At 35.8% G+C, this 21,345-nt stretch overlaps 1 protein-coding gene across 6 annotated transcripts in view; it reads right to left on the reverse strand.

The window, feature by feature from the left end:
• The window catches only part of LOC134795296 (pre-mRNA-splicing factor ATP-dependent RNA helicase PRP16), a 159,970-nt gene that overhangs the window by 34,804 nt on the left and 103,821 nt on the right, over nt 1-21,345 (reverse strand). For all 6 annotated transcript variants that reach the window (XM_063767107.1, XM_063767105.1, XM_063767106.1 and 3 more), the window contains one exon: nt 3,384-3,563. In XM_063767107.1, coding sequence (XP_063623177.1) covers nt 3,384-3,563 — 180 coding nt within the window. The remainder of the gene's footprint in view (nt 1-3,383; nt 3,564-21,345) is intronic.

Raw genomic sequence — 21,345 nt, forward strand, 5'->3', positions numbered from 1 at the left:
AAGTTTTTGTATATTATATATATCGTTGTCTGAGTAGGTACCCAAAACACAAGCCTTCTTGATTTTACCGTGGGACTTAGTCTATTTGTGTAAGAACGCGCCTATAATATTTATTTATTTTATTTTAATGGGGCCGCAACGCATATATGTACTGTGTAGACTATATCTTAAGCTTGTTTAACACCGACTAGGTAAAAAAACTCTGCGTTCCCAATTGCCCAATACCATAAAAAAGACGTTAAACTTTATCGACCTCTAAAGATTAATGTTCAATTTGATTTCTCTTTCCTTCATGTTTGCATAACACGACAGCCGGGTTACGTTACGTACCGTCATCGATTTTAACCGTCGGTTAATATAATAACCGTGGGTTATCGGGCCCGGTGGAGCGTGGCCGCTCTTCCTTATTGCTGTCGTTTAGTAATCTATACATTGTTTATAATAAAATCACAGAAAGTCCCTGATTTAACCCGGTAATCGACGATTTATGGAATAAATTTAACGTACTGTTTTAATGTACGTAGCGATAACTTTTAGAACACAAAGGTGTGACTATAAGGGAGGGAGGGCTATAGCGGGTAATGCACTTAATTTCGTAAAAAAGCGCCTACCCGTTTTGGGCTCCTCTCCCCTACCTGCAATCATGTCGCTTTTCATTATCGGTCATATATGGCGGCTGCTTAACTGATACTCATTAAAAAAGATTAAAAATTATTGTGGCAAAATACACAATCGGAAATTAAAAGTAACTTGCGTAACCAATATAAGCATGATTTAGCTCGTCCTAGAGGCAAAACCTCCATTTTTAAAAACAGTACATATATAAATGCGAATGATATATTTAATAATCTCCCCGATGAACTTAAATGTCTAGAGGGCAATCAGTTTAGATATAAATTAAAACATTGGCTAATACAGAGAGCATTTTACAACATTAAAGAATATTTTGAATATGATAGAGATATGTAATATTGTATAACACCTAGCTTTTAAGTCACGAAATCTAACTATTAGTTCTAGGTAGTACGTAACTAATTAGTTTAAGACATAATTTGCATGTAAATATAGGTATTAAGTAGATGTAAGTAAACATTGCACGCCCATGTCGGGTAACTGTTGGGACAATGTTCTTGTATAAATGTCATCTTCTGTACACAGTTTGTCAATATAGTGTTTCTATTCTATTCTATTCTATTCTAAAGTGACTGACAAAATCATGTCTGTTATCGATGTTACCTTAACTTTATCATAGATATTTATAATACTGTATAATAACATAGCTACCGTGAAGTACACAACAAGTTCGATATCTTCTTTGGTATTTTGTTACTTTTGTTTTCTTTTTAAGTACACTATTTATGCTAAAAAAAGTTCTATGTCTGCCGATTAAAGTTTGTATGAAGTTTCAAAGTGTTGAAGCTACGTTATGTAACATTTTTACTGCTATTCCACAGTTATTTGACATCATGAAATTTTTCGTTAAGCTCGCTATGAACTAATATTAGTCGTGGACAAATTTCATCAGTTGAATTTAAAACGCTATGCCATATTATTCGATAAAATGCTTTTACAACATTTTTCATGCGGATTATTTAACACCGATCGCCTGTTGATAGTTATACAGCGGTCTTTTGCGAGGCAGATATAGCCAGAAAATTAAAAGGAAACAAAAGATATGGCGCGCCGTGCAAAACTTGCGACGGGTTTGCCTCGAGCGGGTTTTTATTTTTACTCAATAACTCTTAAAATATACTTTTGTTTAAAATTTAGCTCGTCAAATCCCTCGGCTATGTCACTAGCTCACTAGCTATTTTATACCATAATAGGGATGATGACACATGTTGAATTTTATAACAAAACCTAGTAAAATAGATAGCAAATGAGCAATTTATCACAATAATGTGGATATTAATAGTTATTTGTACAACAAGAGATCAAAGTTTGATATTTCTTCGAGTGCTTATTTTGGGTCCCGTGCAAGCGAAAGATTCTATAATATAATATAATCTAATTTAGAATCTTGAGCGTAGTAAGGGATTCAAAAGCGCACGAGATGTAAATAACTTTGATCTCGTGTAGTACACAAAATTTTTCACCCTAAGCAGTGAGACCATACCTAGAGGGACAGAGATAATAGAACCCAAGTATATCGAACTTGTATTAGACCCCGCATGTTGAAATGACATTTGACTATAAAGGTCACTTGAATGTCATTTTGTCTCACTCAGTGAGCAAAATGCGATTTTGCTCACTGAGTGAGACAAAATGACTCAGTGAGCAAAATCGCATTTTGCTCACTGTTTTTAAGAAGCAAAGTACCCTTGTTCGAGCTGCTGAGGTGAAAATATACTTTTGTTTAAAATTTAGCTCGTCAAATCCCTCGGCTATGTCACTATTAGGCTCACTAGTTATTTTATACCATAATAGGACACATGTTGAATTTTATAACAAAACCTAGTAAAATAGATAGCAAATGAGCAATTTATCACAATAATGTGGATATTAAAATAATATATGGAAATAATACAAAAATACAGGACATGAAAGTTCCAAAATTTAAGTTTTTTTTTTACTTCCAAGAAGGATATAAGTAAGGATACCATTCGATTCCTTAAATTTTATCCAAAAAAAGATTGTATAGCAACTATATACATAAACGCAATATTTCACCGACAAAAACGCAATTATCTTGTTTTTTCCATACAGTCCATACTTCAAGATGGACTCTCAGTGACCTTGACGTCACGGTCACTTATCGTTTTGTTAGGGGCGTTTCGCGAGTGAAGTACGATTGTCAGACTTTGACTATCATTTCTGACTTTTGTATTGCTTTATTGCAATGGGTCCATTATAGACATTTGATCCTAAAAACAAACCTGATCGATTGATATCGTAAATGAAAATTTGTCATCTAGCCTATTATACTGATATGGTGCGCATTGCAGGGTAACGATATACCTACCAACTAAAAATGAAACTTGGACATGTTTTCGTGATTTTTTATACAACCAACCTTATCCTTATAAAGCTTTAGGTTGGATCCTTATAAAGGTTTTGTTGTGTTAAACCTAGAACACTCAGCCATTTGGGCCACGGCGGCATGGGTTGAATTTTCTCAAGTAAGTATATAAGCAATATCTTAAGGGGTTACGACGCCCTCTGGCCCACTCTAAAATAGAACATTATATAAATATTTTCTGTTTACTATGACATACAATACCTGTTTAACAGCGCCATCAACATAATCCTCTCAAACGTTCTTCGCGAAGAAGGTCTCGACGGGGAAGGTCCGCCCGGGGATGGTGAAGGTGGGCACGTTCCCGAAAAATATGAAGAACTATGAGAAGTATAAGGTGCTGTTTAATCTTAAATATATGACATACCTGTTTAACAGCGCCATCAACATAGTCCTCGCAAACGTTCTTCGCGAAGAAGGTCTCAACGGGGAAGGTCCGCCCGGGGATGGTGAAGGTGGGCACGTTGCCGAAGAACGAGGAAAACTTGGAGGAGTCCATGGTGGCAGAGGTCACGATCAGCTTGAGGTCGCTACGCCGGGCAACCACCTGCGAACAAACGTAATATTAAATATAAATATGGGTGGATCAACTTTTTTTGTTAATCTGTGGTGTATATACCTACTATACTACCTATAGTTTGTTAGAAGAAATGTTATGCTATGTAACACTAATATGCTAAGTGGAGAGACATGCAAATCGTCAAGAATGCCTACTTAATGTACCGTTGGAAGTTTCGAAAATGGAAACCACATGGAAACATTTCGGTAACTTCTCCTAGTTTTGTATGGGAATCGAAATTTCCATTTCCAAAATAAAAGTAGGTAACCATTGTTTCCGGCGAAATTCCGAGAACTTTTCCAACTTTTTGGAAACTTTCTTTATGAATCATCAATCTCTTGACTTAAGAGAGCCTAGAAATCGAAAATAAAAGTTACGAAATAGACCCGGTTTCAATTATTTGTGTTCTAAACGCGAACTTTTAAATGTTATAGAGCCCAGAAAACCAACATTCTAACATTGCAAGAACACACATCACAGGGTAGGTATTAGCTCCAAGTAATTGTATTAAGTTAATTAACAAACTGTCGTGCTGCGAGTCACCGTCTGTGTTCTTGCCAATTTGCGAGCTGGCCCTTTATTTAACTTTAGCCATTTAAAGTGCAAATACCTCGTGATCTTACTCTCACTCGTAATGTGTTATAATGATGTGAGTAAATATAAATACAGGAACAGTTTTTGTCAAGTTCGCGAAAAATATGGACAGTTGAAGTACTGCTTCTTTCAGGGGTCTCCAAATCATGGTCCTTATTTTTGGCCTGCGGAAACGAAGAAGAAAAGCCAAAGGTCATACAATCCGGCCCGTGCAAAGAAAGAGGGAAAACTATAGGCCTGTCGTGGCCCTCGGGTAAAAAAGCTTTGGAAACCCCTGCTTTTAATATAGAAGAAAATTGGCACTTTCAAATCAAACTAATTGGTAACTTGCTTCGGTTTTTTGCAGAACATTCTCCATCATCAAAACTCTCCCAACACACACGTTTAATTCATCGAATATCAACCTTACTGCAAAGGTCTAAGGTGCACCAACAGTTAAGTGTAGTACATAAGAGATGCGTTAAGTGTAGAAACTTGAAAAGGCGTTAATAATAGCAATTACAATTAAGGTACAGTTTCACGCTCCGTCGGTTCGCATTCTATTTGCGTAATATGGCTGGTACTACATACCTATACACTATTATGTGAACTACAGAGCTCACTATGTTAATGAGATCCGTAGCAAATTGCTACTAACTTCTAGAAACTACATATCATAACATAATGTATCCCAGGAGCGGACTTAACGGTTGAGTTGGCGCGTTCGGTGCTCAAACAACAGCATCAGAAAAACCTGCATTTACTTTGTATACTTTACCTTTAATAAAATATGCACCTTAATATAAACGGAATTACGTTGCCTTTGAAATAAAACTTCAACAATGCAAAGTTATTCACATTGAAAGTAATCTTTTGTGTTTCTGTATAAGATTTTTTTGCATTTTTAATCAAGAGCCCTTTGTGGTGTGAAACGCGACTAATTTTCTTTTTGAGTGATTTTTAGGTGCAGATTTTCTTCCGTGCGCATTTGACCAGACTTATCCCCTTATTCATAAAACTTTACGGGCCTGATTTAGTTAAATTATGTTTTATCCCTTTCTTACAAATATATAAGTCAAAATGACAGATAAAGAAAAACGATTATTAACTAATTGAGGTTTATAGCGCGTTTATGAATAAGGGGGAAAGAGTTTACTGTATGGGACGGTACAACATGTTTTACGAAGCTTATCAGTATTCCACAGACCGTAGGCTTCATTTGTTCGTTTGATTACACCCGATTCAATATCCCGGGCTCAGGCGGGGATCTCACGGCAATTTGAACCTAATGAAATAGATGATTGGGTTCGTTTTATCATGGCACGCCAGGCAGGATTAAATGGTTTTGTAGCAAGATTTCAAGACGTAGGTATTAGGTAGAATTTAATTTGAGATGGCTGAGTAGTTATTGCCCACTGAGCATCAGCAGGAGTTTTGTCCAATCTAGAAGATTTAATAGTCTTATTTCACACATCATCAAATTTAACTGACAAATCGTCAATTAGCTTGTGTTGTGTTGCTGTTATATTATATAATAGTAGGTAATCTATATGAGATATTCTAGAGAAGAATTAGGCTAAGAATATTCCAAACTTACGACTATGCATGCTTGACTGTCATTCAAAGAACGCAGCAAAGGGCGAGATTTGCGTAAGGATCTTTGCAAACGCAGTCTTTATTTCTGCTAGACCCTTTAGAGAATAGCGGCTCGATTCGGGAAATGAATTAGAGATTAACTAGATACGATATAGTAAAGATATGTGACGTTCCACGGCAAAAGGTACCTTATGGCGGCTGGCGCCGCGATTCGGGAAATGAATTAGAGATTCATTAGATATGAAATAGTAAAGATATGTGACGTTCCACGGCAAAGGTACCTTATGGCGGCTGGCGCTTACGTCGCATAGCGCCGCAATAATATTGGAGCGGCGTTAATAATAGCGTAAGCGCCAACCGCCATAAGGTACCTTTACCGTAGGACGTCACATATCTTTACTATATCGTATCTAGTTAATCTCTAATTCATTTCCCGAATCGTATGACGCAATTAGTTTTTTTACGCGAGCGTTCGTCATTCTGCCTATCATTCGTTCCATTCGTATTTTCTTAAAAATGATAGAGTCGGTGCTGAAGTTCGCATAATCTCTGAACCACTAAAAAACTTGTTGCATTTTTCACACAGTTATGAGTCATCACTAAAGCATTTCTACCACACTACTCATTTTCGCAAGGCGCTAAAGTGGCGATACAGATAAAGGTAAATGTGCGTGTTGATCAGAGATGCGCAGTAAATTGCCGCAAGTTGCAAAAGATGCAGGCCGGTGACTGCGGAATGGGGACAGATGTTTGCGATGATGATGACACAGCTGGGAGTTAAATACCCTTACCACAGACTACAAAAACTACGCATATGAACGCGAGAGAAGTTTAAGATTACGAAAAACCATTTTACCAGCCGTGGCTCACTCCGCAATTTCATCACAAGTAGGTAGGTACATGCGGCCACACCAATTTTGGTGTCTAGCAGTAGTAGTTGCCGCGCACCGCTATGGAACGGACGCCTGCTCGCGCTTGCGTTTGTATTCTCTCGTAATAGACGCGTTTTGTTAGAGAGCGAAGTGAACCTTCTGTATCTAGTACTATTATTAATTCTGTGCTTTTACTTGTTAAATGCTTTGTTGAGCACTGCTGAGTTGCATCCTATAGCACTTTATACTTCAACAGTCCATGTTTACCTGCCCTAGAAATGCTTTTTATAGATAGTTTTAATTTACAAGGATGCCACTGAAATGAAGGGTCGTATTTTCATATAAAATTAGTAAGAAGCATCTAAATATTTTTAAAACACCTAATTGACAGAAAATTACTATTTGTGTAGGCGGTGTATTTGTGTGCAGTTAATAGCACCCACCAGTCTTTCAACGTATTTCTAATCTGTCTCCACATAATGACACCATCATGTCAGCGAAAACAATTCATCTTGTGTTTTACCCATTACGAAACAGTGAAACATGACGTATCGTATATGTTCTAGTCAAGTGACATCGTAGAAAGTGATACATTCCCATACAACTGTCAACATGTTGAATGCATTGTCATCTTACATATTAGTCCCGAGACCTAAAATTTACTCCCAGTTGAACAAGTTTATGCCAATTTGAATCTTATTGCGTAGAAATATAATATATTAAGCAGATTTAGGTTTGTAGGCCCTTTTAGACTATGAAAGGGATGTACCGCTCTGTTTGTTATCGTTGTAAATACGACATACAACAAAAGAGTTCTTGTTTGAAGGTAACTTTCAGTTAGTATTTGTATGAATCATACGAGCGCCAGATTCTACAATGGTCAGGTCAAGTTCGCGACAATTGAAAGCAGGTACGGCAGGGGCAAACCTACATTAATTTTTAATATGTTGTTTAAAATCTGTGTATTTTTCAAAAACTATATTTAGTTGCTATCGTAAAATACGTATTTATTTCTTGAATATTAAGACAGGAGCAACAAATATGCGAACTGAACTGAGACGTAGTGTAGCAGTTTTGTACAATTTATGTTACACTTCATAGGTACCTACTTATCTACTTAGATTGCGTTTTACCGCCTATTTTGAGCCCTGACTCAGTGCGTATTTTACAAGATTGAAAACAAGTCCTGCAAGTATATACTTATAACATAAATATGCAGTGATAAATTGAAAGCTGCTACGCATGATTGCTTTTGGCTCACGAAACTGAAGTCCATTAAAGAGTTATAAAAATCTCATGCCACACATTTGAACAAATAATGTCACGTGCTCTGAAAACATCAAATGTTTGATCAAACGTTGGACTATCAGTTTACGTTGGACATCCGTTGATCGAGTAATCAAATTTAAAATAAGAACATTCCGAACCGACGAGCCCCCAGACACGTGACATAAACGTTCGAAAAACACGGCGGCGTCCCATTGGCGCGTTTAAATTTAGAACGGATTCGATTATTGCTCGGCAGTTTGCCGAACCGAATATCGTCCTAGGCGCGCTTTGACATATTTTTACGAAGTGAGAATCTCTGTAGAAAAAAAAATTATAACTTTATTGAAAGCAATAAAGCTCATTTTATTTAATGACCTGTTCGTATTTCGATAATGGTTTTAGCATCGAGACGATCTTTATTTACAGCCGAGCCGTGAATTTATTGATAATGATAGTGTAAACAACTCTACAATTAGCTTAAAACACTTTACACTTTATTTATCTAATTCAATTTGACGCCATAATTCGTTTCATGGAGCATTCCCAAGTAACATTTTAGTCCTATAATTTTAGTATTTATCGCTAAAAGCTTGTATAGACGTCGTATTAAGGTTTCAGGGGTGACCACCTGTCGTATAAAAGCGCTTGGCAACACCTTTTTGCTCTATAGGCTTATACAGCTAATATATTCTATAAGCAATTGATGTAAAGGTTTATTTCATCATTTTATAGAGCCGTTATAGGCGTGTACTATAACAGGTTCAAATATAACCACTATAGAGCAATATTACTGTATAATAGTATTTGGAATCACTTTTATGCAACTAATTTGCGCTATTAAGGTTCCCTGCCAAGCCGCTATAGTTTTGTGATTTAACAGTGACAAAGACCCAACTATACAACGATTTTAGGATATAGTGGCTTTAGAGATCACTGCTATAGTACATAATACTTTAGTAGTTTGCGCTATTAAGGTTCCCTGCAAGCCGCTATAGTTTTGTGTTTTAACAGTGACAAAAACCCAACTATACAACGATTTTAGGATATAGTGGCTTTAGAGATCACTGCTATAGTACATAATACTTTAGTAGTCATATGAACACTATTATAGAACTGTTTTGCTCTATAGTAGCGTTTTTGGGACATATTTATAGCGTTAAAAAGCGCTTTAGTAGTTTTTAAATCCCTATTATATCTCATCGCTGTAAACGTCACAATGACTCTTTTATATCACAAAACTGTTGTATAGTGGTTTTGTTTTTTCTTTTAAAAGACAACAGCGTTATAGTTGAGTTTTTATGTCTTTTATAAACCGAGTTAGATACATAAAGGTAGAAAACGACTACTTGTAAATGATAAATTTGATCTGTAATGGCTACTTACATCTTGCTTATATAAGTTCAGGCCTAAGCCACATAATGTGGTTCAGTACAAAATATTTTTATATTTTAATGAATTGATAAAAAAGACCCCAGTGATATTGTAGGTGAGATTTATCATCAATGATTTAATACAAGCATAAAATCGTGACGGTTTAGATATTTATCGACATCCATTATTAGCACATTTTTTTTACCAATGACACTGAAAAAGGAAACAACAGTAATGACTACATCTAAATAAAAGAAAAAATCCTATATCTTTCTAAAGAGTTTGTAGGTGTAACTGGGTCACAGCAAAATTCTTTTGGAACCCTAATTTTAATCATGATGGCGGTGAATATTTCGTCGTAAGTTCTATAGTTAGCCTATAAAAGCGTCGGATTTACTTCTTGGCTGTATAGTAGTAACTATGGTGAATATCATAATATTTTATTAAATTATTTTATTAAAAACATAAATAAATCGAGGGGGCATTTAAAATTCCTCATTAAACTAATACTATTCTAACGGTAAAACTTCCGTCCCATATACTTTTTGCACTAAGGACCGAATTATTCGACATCTAAATGGCGCATATTAATATAAAGTCTTTACTTATCACCATTTTCCTTAGTACCGTTTTTGTGAAGTAAACACACAACAAAACCACTCACAACAGTTGATGGAAAACTTGATAGCAAATTTCGTAGTAAAGGAACTATGAATTCTACAATAGTATAAAAAAGCACTATAATACAATTTCAAATACTACTATAGTATAAAACAAGCACTATAATGGAATCTCAAATGCCACTATAGTATAAATTAACACTATAATGGCGTTACTGACAACAAATTAGCACAAAAGTGATCATCACATCACTTTTATAGACCTAAAACGTCACGACTGACACTGCTACAAGTCTACTATATCACTGAATGGCACATAAGATGCGCCATTTCGGCTTTATACAATCTTCTTTGGTCTTTTATAGGACCTTAGGTGGTATTTGGGAAACGTTCTATCGACTACTATAGAACCACAAATTGTTACTTGGGTTATAAGATGTATTAGATAGCTGTATATAAAAATATAATTATGAGTTGTTAAGGCCATTGGATAAATAAAAAGGACAATTTTCTGCTCCTGTATTTTTTTTAATTTAATTCATTATTCAGGATCGCTACTAGAATGCCCTATACAATACTGAACATAAAATGTGACGTTCCACGGGAAAAGGTACCTTATGAGGGTTTCTAGTTTCGGAGATATTAAATGTTTTGTAAAGAGGTGAAAAAATGCTCAATTTTTTTTTATTGTGTGATCTGAAACCTTAATACCTAACGTTTGTTTACCTGTTTTTATTTTTGTTATAAGTTAGTTATAAGCCTAGTAATGTCGTCTCAGAGTTTAGTAGAAAAGGTACCTTATGGAAAAAAGATTGAAAATTCCCAAAAAAACTAGTCAATACGGGAAAAGAAGTTTGGTAGAGAACTGTATTAGCATTCTGCAAAACTAATTTGATAATTTCAGTTCTGGTTGGGGCGCCTCGCAAATATTATAACCGTACATAGACCGACATCACAAATCCAAGTAGACTGCTATTATACCAAAGTTACTCTCGTCAAGTCTTTCTTAACTAGAATAATCTTCATTTGGTTTGGTCGCATGCAGTAAATCAGCCATTGGTTTGCTGAAAAATGCCAATACCCGACGCATTACCTTATGGAATATCTGAGGTCATTGAACCTCAATGCCGCTTATCTTCAATAGCAACCGAAATATATTATTGATAAGAAATAGACGATTTATACCATCTTAACCCCAAAATATTATTAGTTTATCCTAACTGTTCCATCATCATCATGCCTCATCATGTAACTTGACCACAAGGTACCTTTTCATTACATACAAATTATTGGTCTTTTTTAAGATTATTATGACGAAGAACTAATTAAATTGGGGGCAGTTTAATGTAAATAAATATTTTCTATTCATAAAAGATAAACTATAATATGATTGATATTTTGTAGTGATGTATTATTAGATTTATTTCCATAAGGTACCTTTTCGTAAATGTATGGAGCAAATACTGTTATTGTTATGTAAGTTTAAAGTGGCATAAGGGGTTAAATATAGTATTTAGTTGGGGTTTTAGGATTTATTTCATTTGAATGACAGAATTTCTTTCATATGTGCTTTCTTCTTTCAAAAGTAAAAATATTCAATTTTGTGATTTTATATGAAAAAGTCAGAAAATACATTTTCACCTCTAAATCGGTATTGTTTTTTGCTTAAACTGTCTGTCAGTGTCGTTTTCTAATAGATAAAATTTAAATCTTGAGAGCTCATTGCAATCAATCGTGAAAATGAAATAAAACTTTATTTTCAAGAGATTGGTTAGTATACACATAAATCAGTCGATATCAAAAGTTTCTATTTGCATTACAGAACAAGTCGCAATATTTTTTTAATCTCAGATATATAAGGCATTATTATTTGTAGTCAACTATGTAACTTACTTCAGGAACATAGTTTTTTAGGCGGCTAAACTTAAAACTTCTCTATCGTAAAGTTGCTCATTTCACAACATTATTTTCAAAAAATCATATCTCTGTAACTACGCAACCTAGAAGGTTGACCTTTTGTGTTATCGATAGCTTATTTATTGTAGATTACTGGGGTATGCATAACTCCATACCCGCCATAAGGTACCTTTGACCGTGGGACGTCACAAATAGTGATAATAAAATAAAATACATCAAAAAGCAATGAAATAGAGCAAATTTGTAAGGAAATAAGCATAAAAAGTGAGTACCTTTTATGGTTCTTGAAGAATGTATGTGTATCAGATCAAAACGAAATATTTCGCCCATTACGTAACGGCTGTAAAGGGGCGCACTGATTAACAGTCCGCCGGATGGTATCTGCCTGTCAGTTGTTCGGAACTGTCAACTTTTTGTTCTAACTGACAGGCCGATTCCGTCCGGCGGACTGTTAATCAGTGGGCCCCTTAAGACAAGTATTTACGGGATTCATTGCAACACAAATTATTTGGAATTCTAGCAAAAATCAACTCTTGTCAATCGATACAGTTGGAAACTTAATGCAAATAAAATGGCGTTATTTAACAACAATATTGTTAGCGAATACTTTATTTTAACTGTGCACATAGCAACAGTTGTACCTAAATTTAAATGAAGCACGAATGAAAAGAATGTGACGTCAATATGACGTCAATCGTTCGTGACATTGATATATCGTGTGATGGGGATAAAATAACAGCAAGTGAACAGAAATATGCTAGTTACTTACTATTAATAACGATTAGATTAGTTAACGGAGTAGATGTAGTATATTTTTATGCAGAAATAATTGACAGTTGATTTGGTGGTTTTTGTGGCAACTTGACAAGTCGCCCTTTGTAAAGATTCATCTCTATTTTAATATCTATTGTAGAAATAAAAAACAAGAAAATATACGGGTTACAATTATGAGTTGCTAAGCTCGTTGCGCCATCCTTGTACTTATTTATAAAAACCGTACACCAGAAGACCGGTTACTCGCTGAGGGTTTTCCAGCTTCGATCGCGCCACTACGTGCACTTCAACTCTTTTGTGGTGCGCGTGCCGCGACCGCTGCAAGAGACCATCGAGTGCGCCGACTTCTAGCCGAAAGGTGTCGTGTTTCGGAGGTTCCGGGGCAAACTGCCGAATCCGACACAAGAACAGCCGATTCAACGGAGCCACGCCGTTTTGTCGCATAAATAGTGTTTAGTTTTTAAGTTTATAATATATATATATTATATATGTATGTTAGTCTGTAAGGTATTTGTAATATGGGCCTTGTTGCCTGATTTAAATTTTAAATAAATAAATAAATAAAAAACCCTGGTCATATGCTCAACTACAGTTAAACTTAATTATTGATGTCACTAGTTTTCAGAAAGCTCCTGCTTCCAGTGCCCTGTTTATCAAAAGCTTGTAATTTGTAATACAAGTGGAAGTCCCTTTCTAACAAAAGCTGTCAAAAAGGAACTTCCACTTGTATTACAAGTTACACCCTTTTGATAAACAGGGCACAGGTATTTTAACTCAAAGAGAAAACAAAGACTTATTTTTTGGTTTAAACTTGGTTTTCTGATTGGGCGACAATTGGGACTGTTAGAATATCGTTCCTATTACACATACATTTATTAAAGAGTCACACATACATTCATTACTCATTCAAATACGGTCTCGTTTATGTTATAATCCACGACAGGAATGTATGCAACAATACGGAACAATGAACTTGGTACAGACAAAGTAAGCATAATTAAGGGAGTGTAATTATGACGTCTTTGTTCAAAGCTGACACGCTCTGGAATAAATTACTTACAAAACTTGATATACTTTGTGCCTACACGAGGTGTTACATAAGTACATATGCACCTACGAAAATTGTTTTAATATATTTTCTAAAATCCCCAATAGGTACAATTGACTCCTTCTAATTACGTAATAATACTAATAATGCCGCATATATTGATTGCTCTAATTTCTCTGATCGTGGGTGCTAGGAGTCAAATGCAGTGGTCACGTCTATAGTGTGTCGTGAACGAACGTTATTCATAAAATATTAGTCAAAACTAGTTTTATCCCTTATACGAATCCTGGTTATGTAACAGACGCATCTAACCATATTGATTGCTCTAATTTCTCTGACCGTGGGAGTTAGGAGTCAAGTGCAGCGTCACGTGTAGCGTCAGCAGCGTGTTGTAACATTGGTAACCGAAAGTCATTCATAAATAAAAACCGGCTAAAAGCATTCGGGCTATGTTTCGTGTATATTATGTTATAAAGGAATTCTAAGGCCTTAGAGAGATCGAGGAAGGTATAAATTGGTGTTTTAATTGCAGTATAATACCGGACAAGTATGTTTTAAACACATTATTATACGTAAATATTACAATTATTTTAAAAATAAACTACGAAGATCAACTTAATTGCCTTAATCACCTTCCCGTCATTAAATTTAGGTAAGAATTTTGCTGTGGCGGTGTAGAGCGATTTTTTAAGTTGTCTAGAAGGGATCTATTTTTAGCGATAAGACTTCCGCCCGTCTGCCCACCCGCAGCTTAGTATTACACAACACGACACCATTTCCTGCTACAAAAGTTGTGATTTGTTAAAAAAAATTTTGATTGTCTATACTCCGTTTTTTTTAGCTTTAGAAAATACTAGGTACACGATCATGACGTGTCTTTTTATTGAAAAACGCTATTACTTATGAAACCAAAAGAATATAAATGAACATACATATTATGCTACCTATATAATTATTACATATTTGCTGTGACTAGACAAAAGTGTTTTTCAATAAAGAGACACGCCAAAATCGTATCTGTAAGTAGGTAGTCTTTTTCAAATGCAAAAAAACGAGTCAAAAGAAAAAACAATAAGTATGTATGTCAAATCTCTTGCGCGGTATCACTATATTTGTCAAACTGCGCGCTGTACCAGTGGGGAGACACTCCTGACTTCGGGCAAACCCGGCTCCGTTCGGCTCAGCATTTCTCCGAGCAATTATTAAGGTTGGCACAACTTGACGTCCCTTTGTGCGCACGACCACAGATAAGATAATCACTTGAATTGTGTCAACCCTAAATAGCCGAAAGAGATAGTGCCATACATTAGAAAGGGATAGCATGATTCGTCCCTGAATCGCTGTCAAACTTGGCTGTACAGTTGAGTCTTGAGTCGCTCGTGGCAAAATTTCCCGTATGGTAATTTTGGAGCTCTTATCAAACTTCCATAGTTATTCTTGTTCGTTGTTAGTATTATTAGTATAAGGTGAAAACACATTTTGCAAGATAGTCTACACGCTTTATGAGGTTGTAGGCGTTATGAGATTAAACCCGTATTAATATTTTGCCCGCTTTCCAGACTGGTTCGCTTACTGCATGCACATTTTACTAGCATAATAATTCTACACAATCATTATAAAGTCTCGTTATATTTTAAGTGCCAAGATAATTATAAAATAATGATGAAAATCACAATTTTAAATAAACTAATATTGGAAAATCTTACACAAGTCGATCTAGTAAGCTCAATAAGGCTTATGTTGTGGGTATTGAACGACGATATATATAATAGACGGATATACTTAATTACGTAATGCACATCCATAACTCAGAAACAAATATCTGCGATATAAATACAAACAATTGCCCGTACCAAGATTCGTTTCGAACCTCTTGCTTCGTAGGCATGGTGACCACGCCTCACGTAAAGGTTGGGATATGAAAATATCGCTGACAAATAGAAAATCATCGTAGTGTCAAAATCAAGAGTATCAACAATAATTCTACCTATCGAACCGTCGTTAAGGTAAGAGATACAGGTAAGGTAGAGGTAGAATAGGCTACATTCCTACTAGTCAAATCAGCTTCTTTTTTAGAACTGTCAAAACGATTTGGTAATATGGAATTTATATGAAAACTAATGTAGTGACGTCACGGTAAACTCACCTACTTTTTATATTTCAATCCGATTTATTAAATACAAATTTTGTTTAAAAATAGCTGCTATCTATGTTTTTCTAATAATTATCTGGTGCTTTATTTCGTGCACGGTTTGAAATAATTGATTTTAAGTACAGGAAACATCCCTATTGATGACACTTTTGAACGCGTAGTTTTATACTATTATTAAAGCTGACTCTAGTGTCAACTAATTGTGATTTACCATGGTATACAGGTACTTTTATGCGCGTGCTTGTGTAAAATTCAAATTTTACTCATCACATAAAACCATAAAAACAAATGGCATTCTCTACTAGACAATTCGAGAGACTCATTAAGTCAGTGCAAGGAACATATCATCGTAAAGAGGGTGTTGACACACAGACATTCTGAAATAATATATGTAGCAGACGACAGTAAATGTTATTACTGCACTAACATGAGAATTCTCGGCAAAAGCTCAGAAAGATACAACACTTTATACTCGATTACTCGTACATTTTATAGGGCAATATTATTATTACTTGCATTTAATATAAATTATCGAGTATTAACTGGAATTATAACATAATGTTAACATAAAACTTAATTATGTACTATTTATTATAAATATTTCAGCCAATTTAACCTCTTGCCTATAAGCAAAGACATATGTAACTCCGTATAAGATGAATAAAGTCTAAGAAAATAACGTGCCTCGGAAATCAAGAAAAAGTCATTCTCGGATAGATGGCGCACACACCTTTGGCCTATGGTCGGCTAGATGGCGTTGACGACACCGTTTCATATTTAACAATTTTAACACATAAGTATCAGTGAATGAACATGGGTCAAAATGATATAAAAATAATAAAATCATTTATCCATATATATACATTTTTTCGATAGTTTTATACGTTTTCATTTCGAGTTTTAGTCGTGTGTCGATAGATGGCAGTAAATTTACTGTGACTACAAAATTAACTATGACAGGACCCCTCTATACTATCTATTCTCTTTGCTATAAGGAACCTGACGGAATTATTAGTTATCTGTTAGATTTTTTTCCCAGAACGATTGTTTTTGCTCTATACAGCACAACCGAAATTTTAACGCAAATTTTAGAAAAGTTAAGGTTGTTTACGATTTATATGTATACAGTGTATGACTATGTATAGTACAGATCGATTCACGAAAGCTGGCACGACTAGAATGAATGAAACGGATTATATATTTCATTGAGTGACTAACACATGTATCGGTATACAGCCAGAGTACCCATTTTATTGATTTAAATATCTGTTACACACATACATACCTATATCCATTCCACATTCATTCACTCATTCATTCCAGTCGTGCCAGCTTTCGTTAGTCGACCTGTAAGTCAAATACCACAAGCAATACCATACAAGAGATTAACTAGCAAATATGTCATGCATTTCACAATCAGGTCGCGATCGATTACCGATGGGACATTGTATGCGCACGTAACGCGAGCATGCAAATACTATTAACCAATATACAACCTTATAGCACCGTGATAGGGTTTGCGTATAGTCAGTTAAGTGGCGCTTAGTATAATTACCATTTCGGTGTACCATCTAACTGATCATTTGTGAGCTCTATTGCAAAGACTTAAAGTTCATCGATAATCAGTGGGTACCTAATGCTGTATACCGGATTGCACTGGTTAACACCAGTTACCTGCTGAATGCATTGTCGAGGAAGTAGGATGTGTTGATTGGTATTTGTGTATGGTTGTAGGGTGTGTTTAATGCATTAATGTTGCATTTAGATTGTAACTAGTATTTCTGTGAAATGTCTGTCGTTGCCGCATTGCTGTCACTTTAAACACTATTTTGGCGACAGAACGGCGTAGCTCCATTGAATTGTCTGCTCTTGTGTCGGATTCGGCAGTTTGCCCCGGAACCTCCGAAATACGACACCCTTCGGCCAGAAGTCGGCCCACTCGATGGTCCCCTGCAGCCGTCGCGGGACGCACTCCACAAAAGAGTACTACTTACGTATCATTGCTGCCGACTACTTTGATGCGAATATCAAAATCAATATTGATAACTAGAATATTGACTGAATGCTGCAGCCACGCAAACGCAATCGGAATAAAACCTTTAAGAGCTGACAATCAATTGCGACTAGCTAGTTTTAATAAGGTGCAGCGTACGGAATTACCATTTCGGTACATGTCGGATTGCTCTGGTCAATACTGGCTTAGACTAATAATACTGGACTAATTATACTGGTACTGGTCAGGCTAGGTCTTTGTTGAGGTAATGGGTGACTGATGGGTGTAGAAAGCGGGTATTTCTGTTTCATTGTACGTTGTTTGTATGCGTTTAGTGCTGGTAGTCATCTGGTAGATACTTGTAGTACGGTAATCTGACTGACTGACTGAACATTTCGAATCACAAAATTATCACAGCTATACCGCAGTGAAAATGTCGAAAAGGAATAGTTAGTATCGGTGCATTGCAAGGCAAATATGTTAAATATGATCATTATGTTTAAGAAAAGTAACATTGAAATCCAATTATATTATGCGTCTGGGTCTCACTCTCACGTTCCCAAGACAAAGAAGATCATATTGAAGAGATAGCAATTTTGCAAATACGTAATTTTCTGGATTTGGTCGAGTTTTAGAGATATTGTCACCCTAACATTTTTCTTGCATAACCTACGCCACAGAATAAAGCAATAGGTAGCGCGTACAATAACGAGTATGTTGTACTAAGTTATAAATAGCAATGCCAAGACGGATATACATACTTGCCACGTAAATATAGCACCTTCATTTATGCGTATACGTTGACGCCTACCTTATTCATGAGTTATTGCATTGCGGATGGATAGTATTTACGAGTTGCCTATGTTTAACATAGTCTACTATATCTAGGCCGGAAGGTAGAGGATATATATAAAACTAGTCTACCGTCACACGGTGACTAACCAAGCTTCCGACGGTCCAAGGTCACCTTGGACTTGGGCAGAGAGTAGGGCTTGCAAATATTCGAAACTTTCAGGTATTCGAATATTCGACTTTTTCTGACGACATATTCGAATATTCGAATAATTATTCGAATATTATAAAAAAATAAGAAAAAGAACGAGAAATCGGTTTATTATCGTTTTATTCAAAAGCTTATTTCATATATTGCTAAAACTAATAATATTTTGCAGAAATCCACTTAATTGACTAGATTTTATCATCCTACTATGAGATGCCCACATTTATAAAAACAAGTAAAACGCCAAAATAAGACGTATTCAATATTTCTAGATAAAACTTTTATTATAAATGCGCCGTTGAGTGAAATAATATAACTTTAATCATCTAAACCAAACCTAGGTATGTAAGAATTTATTTTTAGTAGGTAATTATTTTCTGATTTAAATTAACTTGTAGTCACTTAGAGGCCTTAATTAATGGTCGGCTTAATTATATAATATTGGAATATTTAAGGGAAAAAGTTAGTTGACTACTGGATTATTTGTCAACTAAAGGTGCATAGTTAGATTACCTAGTTGGGCACTTGGGCAGGTTTGGTATGATCAAATTTGAGAATTGCGATAAGTGCGGGCAAGGTTTAGTCTTAATAAACAGAATGACCCTTTAACTTAAAACTTATGCACCGTAATAGTTGGGCACTTGGGCAGGTTTGGTATGATCAAATTTGAGAATTGCGATAAGTGCGGGCAAGGTTTAGTCTTAATAAACAGAATGACCCTTTAACTTAAAACTTATGCACCGTAAAAATAACATACTTTTTGATTTCGTTTTCTTTCAAATTGAGTTAGGTTTCACTGTATTCACGAAGTCTATCGAGAGGAATACAGTAAAAATATTATTTCCTTCGTATTTGGGTACCTACCATTACTCATTCACTGTAAATACCCGGAAAACACACAGAAACTGTAACTGCAGCGGATTAAATAGATTTTTTATTACTATAAAAAATATTCGAATATTCGAAACCTGAGCGGCCGAATATTCGAATATCAAAACAGGCCGAATATTCGACAAATTCGAATATTCGAATATTCGAATTGCAAGCCCTAGCAGAGAGTAATTAAATTGAGTGGCAAAACTGGCAAACCGACTAGACGGTTGGAAACCAGCAAGGTCACGGTTCTTTACATTTCGGCCTGGCCACGACATTGCGTGTCTGGCTTCGGCTAATAACTAAGGCGAAAACCATAGGTGGGAACGAAAGGTTCAATCGCTGTGTCTCGCCCCAACCTATGGTTGTCCCCTTAGTTAGCCGAAGCCAGTAGCGCAATGTCGTGGCCAGGCCGTTAGGCTTCGCCTGTATAGCGAGGAATCAGTTTACATTTTACAGATGATAGAAAATCATCAAAATGATGGTATTACAATCGGAAGGCTTACCCAAGATGACAGTCGTACATCGACAAACGCCAAACAAAAAGAAAAATGTATCGGGATAACAGCTGCTACGACGAGTCACGTGACTATGTCGTCATTCTCTTGCCCTTGTCCCATTCACTTGGGGTCGGCGCAGCATGTCTTTTTCTTCCATACCTCTCTCTCTCGCCCGTCATCTCATCATTCACTTTCGTTCGTTTCATATCATCTCTCACACAGTCCATCCACCTTTTCCTCGGTTTTCCTCTCCCGTTACTTCCCTCCACATTCATTCGTAATACCGTTCTCGTCACATGACTTTCATCCCTCCGCACACATCGTACCTCGCTAGGCGATTCGCTCTTACTTTTTCTAAGTATTTCCATAAATTATTTAAGTTACGATGGCGTTTTTTATCAACGTTTTTCATAGACCCGCAGGAGGCCCAGCTCAAGCCACAACTCGAATAAGGACAAAATATTCTTCCCACAGGATTAGCGCGGTGTCCCACTCCCACGGGAACAAAATCCAGTTTTGCGCACTCGGAGCATGGCGAAATACTGGTTCGACACTCGGATACAAACAGATTATCATACGGCTCCCATGATTGTTATTCAGTTTCAGCCTACACTGAGCTGTACGTGTTACGAGTTATAAGCGGTTGGATGAGTGGTTGATTGGTAATAATTAGCTTCATTAAAAACCTAGAATTCTATTCATTTATTCGTGTGTTTATCTCTAATATTTGTTCCTGAGTTATAGATGTTTTCTGTTGTAAGTATATCGTCGTCTCGTAAATACTCACAACACAAGCCTTATTCAGTTTACTGTGGGTCTAGGTCAATTTGTGTTAAGTTATAATATTTATTTTCTTATTAAAGAGGCAAGGAGACATCATGATGTTCCAAAAAATATTATTTAGTGCGTTTTTTCTCAATTTAATGAGGTCGATAATATTACAACATTATTTGTTGCGAACCAATGGCTAATAATTCCCATATAATATTAAAGATCTCTATGCTAGCTATGATAAAAATTGGTCATCGCTTTCGCTCATCACGTGCAGTAGCGGTAAACTGATCCAATCTGCAGCCGTCATCTGACACCTCATGTATCACCTTCTTCATTATACGCAAGTAAATATATCAGCGGATTTCTCTTTAGAGCAAAAAAGTAATAAAATGTTGCCGCGGGCGGTGAATTTTTCAATTTTTCCTTTAATATAAAAAT

The sequence above is a fragment of the Cydia splendana genome, chromosome 12 (genome assembly GCF_910591565.1).
Source record: "Cydia splendana chromosome 12, ilCydSple1.2, whole genome shotgun sequence".
Lineage (NCBI taxonomy): Eukaryota > Metazoa > Arthropoda > Insecta > Lepidoptera > Tortricidae > Cydia > Cydia splendana.